We start from the raw sequence: 5,376 nt of genomic DNA on the forward strand, positions 1-5,376 counted from the left end.
TTATTGCTGCTTACATTGACCTATAGCAGTAAACTGCTGAAGGGAAACTACATGAGAAAGTTCCACACCAGTGCAGTAACAGCAGTGGTGGTGGCAGCAGCCAGCGTCTCACGTTCCTCACCACAGATTTCAACAAAAGCGAGAATTTTGCTTCATTTCGTTCCAAGATTTGGCAGAGAAAGGGATGGAGGGGGAGAGCCAGGACGTTATTCATGTCTTTCAGTTCATTTGGCCGAGCTTGGTCAGCTCCCCAGACACACACAGAGAGAAAACTTCTCTCGTGTTTTTCCACCCTTTTTTTTTCTTTTTTGTTCCCTTTCTTTTTTATTTTGGAGGCAGATTAGCAGGATTAAGTATGGCTCACATATGCTCCTCCTCACTATTGGTATTCACCACGACACTGGGCCTACTGCCACCCAAACTGATGGACAGAGAGAGACAGACAGAGGGAGATGGTGGTGGTGGTGGTGGTGTAGAGAGGTAAGAGTCAAGGTTGGAAACAAATGGGAACTGTTAAAATAATAAGTTAGTAAAAAAAATAAAAAAAATTGTCTATTACTCATTTGTGCACAGTTGATTCAGGGCTTTACTTTTTCCTCCAGGTTTATTTTTTTTTTTTTGTGAAAATGTATCACTTAATTTATCCCCAACATGGGTAATAAATAAATACAGTCTATTTCAACCAGATCCCTAAAAAAACAGTGAGGCCTGCAATGAGCCCTATTCTTAATCCGATTTGACAACTACACGATGAACTGATGAACTGATTTGTCAGTGCCTGATGCAGCATGCACTGAAATCTTATTATAGAGTATTAAAAACAGGTTTGTGCATGGTGTTTTGTTTTAAAAAAATAAAAAAAATAAATGTAACTGTATATATAACTGTAAGAAGTTTGCATATCTGTTCCAAAAAAGTATTTTAAACCAAGTATATCATATTAAAATGTTCCTGGTGAGGCTTCTGAATCTGTCAGATATCTAGCATAATAATGGTTTCATTTAGGATGAATAAATAAATAAATGAGTTAATAAATTAATAAATAAAATGCAGAGTGTGTGTGTGTGTGTGTGTGCGTGTGCGTGTGTGTGTGTGTGAATTCAGACCTACAGTGTCTCTGTGGGAATGTCTAATGAAGCAAATGATGGCACAGATTCAAAGCTCCTGATTTAAATGTTGCCACTTTATCCGCCTTAATTATCATAATCTTATTTAGCGGAAACAAGCAAAAACAATGTGTGTGAACTTGGTTTCGTGACACCTGACTGACGAGAACGAACACGGTTCGTTTATGTTCGTTTCTGATTGGCTGCAGGCGACCACCATCACCACCAGCACACACACACACACACCATAATTTAAATCAATACACTAAATCTATGATGTAGTATCCATAATTTCCATAAAACTAATTGGTAACTACAGAATGAATAAATCATGTGATGTAGCCTATAGTTCGTCATTTCCATGTGTCGTCTTTTCTTTTATTAAGGAAAACATTTATGATATGGCCATATTAAATTAATTTGTCTATTTTTAGTTAATATTCAAAAAATAAACCCTTCTTTACAGTTAATCCTAAAATAATTACAATGACTCAAATATAATTAAATTAAGTTAGGTGAAATTGTTGAATTTTTACAGTAAGGAAGACATTCAGACCTCACTCCGGTGAAATCAGATAAACTTGTGGAGGCAATTAGCGCTGATTGCGTGTGAATGCACCGTGACACTCGTCATATTCCGGGACAAAGACGCTGTCACTGTCAGTTACTCAGCCTTCTGTCACTGCTGAGGCCCAGTGACCTGCAGCAGCAGCAGCAGCAGCAGAAACGGGCCACACATGCGCTCCTCCACTGCAGACTTAATTGAAACGTTGCAGATCATAACCGTTAAAAACAATTTTTGCACACTTCATTAATTAACGTTAAAGATGGACTTCAGCGGCAGCTGCTGTTCGGGGGGGAAACAACGGAAAACACCATATTTACTGCGCGGCCGCGCGCATACAGGAAACATATTGCGCTGCTTATTAGGCGTTGACCCGTTATTACTGTTCATTTGGAGGCACGACGTGATTTCACGCTCTGAGGTTTTACCAACAATAAATGAATAAATTAATATTAATAAAACAAACAACGTGAATTAATAGAAAAATGATTTCTGCACAAAAACTGACGCAAATAACAGAATGAAAAGATAATTTGAAATTATACATTCAAAATTGAAGTAAAATATTCTAATATTGTATTGCACTTTATTTTGTTTAATGCAGACCAATTACATTGAATATTTTTACGCCACAAAATTGCCTCTTTCCTTTGCTACTATAATAAAATCCATCCACATGTGGACCGAACATTTTTACAAGGAGGTGTGCAGGTGGAAGTGTGTCTGATTTCACTTAATAGTAATGCGGTGTTTTGGTAATTACATCAGGCTGAAGGGCTGTCAGTCACCTATGCCTCCATCCCTCCCACCCTCTCTCATCCTCCTCCTCCTCCCGCCTCACTCCCCGTATACTCACAGCTGATTGGTCGCTGGGAGGCAGCGGGGACAGATAGCGCGTTGTCCTGGTGAAGCGGCCTCAGCCCGCTATAAAACCCTGCGGTCACACGCCGCCTTGCCAAATGGGCTGTCACATGCAGTGTGGAGTAAGTGGAAGATTTGACCTTTAGGTTTTTCACACCATCGCGATTGGAAAGATTCCCGGTAAGTGTTTTACTTTTTTTTTTTTTTTTCCTAATACAGTGATACTGTTCCCTGACTTTTACCAAACTTTAATGTTTTAGCAGAGATGAGCTCACTGATCATTTATCTGACAGGAATGTGTTTATTTAAAGTGTCTTCGTTGACATATAAGGCTTTGCAGCATTCAAAGTGGTTTTAATATAAAGTCAAAAAGAAAAAGGAGACTGACACAGGAATAGAGTAAGGACTAAAAGGAGGCAGTCAAGCAACATTACGCATAACAAATGACGCCAAATAAGATTTTGAGGAAGAACATGCACGTGTTCATTCTAAAAATAAAATTGCAAAATGCTTATAACTTTTAATGTAACTCTTTGTCAGCACAGAACTTGCCCGTGCGTTGGTTTGACAGAAACTAACTTATCCTTTGCTCCTCAGAGCATCGTTTAGGACAAGAACTATGGACTCTGATACAAGCCGTGTTTCGAGCAGACCGTCTTCCCCTGAGGTAGATGACATTTTCCTGTCCACTCTGAAGAAATCCGTCCACGGCTTCACTGGTGCTGTGTCCTCCACGCAGAGCGACTCTCCGTCAGACACACTCAGCCTGCACGGCCTCTCCGCCTCCGACGAGGAGTCTTTGTCCCTGCGCCTGTCCAAGAAAGACCGCAAACTCCTGTCAGAGAACGAGATGCAGGCGATCCGCCTCAAAATCAACAGCCGTGAGAGGAAAAGGATGCACGACCTCAACATAGCTATGGACGGACTGCGAGAGGTCATGCCCTATGCGCACGGACCATCCGTGCGTAAACTCTCCAAAATCGCCACGCTGCTGCTGGCGAGAAACTACATCCTGATGCTCAGTAACTCACTGGAGGAGATGAAGCGGCTGGTCAGCGAGATCTACGGCACCAGCGGACACCACGGCGGCTTCCATCCATCAGCCTGTACGACTATGACGCACGCGGGGCCCGTGCCGGGACACCCAGTGCCGTCCCATCCCGCACACCCGGCGGTGCACCACCCGCTCCTCCCGCCGGCCGTTTCCACCGCCTCCCTGTCCGCGCCCAGTATCTCCGCCGTCACATCTGTCAGACCGCACCACGGACTCCTCAAAACCCCCGGTGCAGGCGCAGGGCCGCTGGGCAGCAGCTTCCAGCACTGGGGCGTTGGCACCGGGATGCCCTGCCCGTGCAGCATGTGCCAAGTCCCGCCTCCGCATGTGTCCAGCATGACGACCGTCACCATGCCGAGGTTGGCCAGCGACTCCAAGTGACTCAAAACTGAATGGGAACGAACTTTTGCGGTTGTTACAGACTCTCTTCGTACTTATTACGCGTTTTAATTTATCTTTTGTGGCTGAATCCGTTGCTTCGACGGGACAAGTAAAGACCAATTGATTTCCTTACTGTGACTTTGGAGTTTTTGCAACTAACTTAGTGTTTTATGGTTATTAACCTCGGTTGTTAATGTCACAGAGCTCACGCAGCGCAATGAAATCCACCTGGAAGTTATAGTTTCTGTGTTTCCCAGTTATTTAAAGGTCACACTTCATTGATTAGTTGATTTCTTTTCTGTTTTGTCAGCCAGGAGGGGAAATGGTCCCAACTTGAATCAGACAACAAATCTAGTGTAAATATGTAGATGAATTAATCTGTTTAAATAGATATTATATATTAGAGTGTTGTTAATGTGTGGGAAGACTCCCCCACCCCTCACATATTGCACCTGCTTTATTCTATCCGTCTAATTCAATGCTTCTGTCCTTATTTTCTGCCCAGTGGGCTGCCATTCACTGCCTGGCCCACACAATGACCACTTCTTTATTTTTTTAATAAAACAAAAAATGAAAGGAAAAGAAAACGATATTTATTTACTTATTTGGAACGGTAATGTGAGACAAATGTCTGATTCTGTTGGGGTTTGAAATGTAAAATAAAGATGATTAATTGAATAAGGGAAAACCATGTTTTTGTTATGTCATTTTTTTGAACTTTTCAAAATGCATGCATGATTAAATGAAGTTAGCAATTAATGCCAAAACAAACATTATTACAAGTTTCTAACATAAAATATCCCTCGACATATTATTTTTATAAAAAACATGAGAATGTGCACACAAATAAACAAAATACTATGTTTTAAAAAGCCTGGAAAGTGACTTTTAAAAAAAGATTGTCATTTCCACAGACACAGAGCCAGTTATCTTTAACCAAATTGACTCATCATTAAAATATAAATTAAATTTATCTTGGATATTTGAGGGAAGTTTTGTTATTTTAAACAATTAGAGAAAATTGAAAAAATAACCTGGTTGAGCCTCTTGGCTTTATTATATTACCATGAAAATGATGATGATATTAATATAATATAATAATACAAATGCTATTTTATCAGATTTAATAGATACAATTATTTCAAAATGCTCTCAATAAAAGAGCTTGCGACTCCTGCTGAATGTTTTTTTCTGATCACATGTTATTGATCCTTCACTTTAAGTAACTGTTGGAAAATGAGTTTCATTACAAATACAATTAATCCACGCGACACACAGAGTGATGACATGCACGTGCAACTGCACTCTTCATCCTCCAAATAGTGTGTTTTTGCCTGAAACATTTGTATTTTACAGATTGTGTGTGGATTTTGATTTTATTTCTACCCTGTGAAACAAGATCAGGCATC

At 40.6% G+C, this 5,376-nt stretch overlaps 1 protein-coding gene across 1 annotated transcript; it reads left to right on the plus strand.

Annotated features, from left to right (window-relative positions):
- Window positions 1-2,623: 2,623 nt before the first annotated feature.
- On the plus strand, window positions 2,624-4,658 carry olig2 (oligodendrocyte lineage transcription factor 2). The gene is made up of 2 exons (XM_044019080.1): window positions 2,624-2,712; window positions 3,130-4,658. The coding sequence occupies exon 2, from the start codon at window positions 3,152-3,154 to the stop codon at window positions 3,965-3,967; it is 816 nt and encodes a 271-aa protein (XP_043875015.1). The 5' UTR covers window positions 2,624-2,712; window positions 3,130-3,151; the 3' UTR covers window positions 3,968-4,658.
- Window positions 4,659-5,376: the final 718 nt, after the last annotated feature.

Source organism: Solea senegalensis, linkage group LG2 (assembly GCF_019176455.1).
Source record: "Solea senegalensis isolate Sse05_10M linkage group LG2, IFAPA_SoseM_1, whole genome shotgun sequence".
In the NCBI taxonomy this organism is placed as follows: domain Eukaryota; kingdom Metazoa; phylum Chordata; class Actinopteri; order Pleuronectiformes; family Soleidae; genus Solea; species Solea senegalensis.

Coding starts and splice junctions, on each gene's coding strand:
- olig2 (XM_044019080.1), top strand. CDS start 3,152: ATGGACTCTGATACAAGCCGTGTTTCGAGCAGACCGTCTTCCCCTGAG.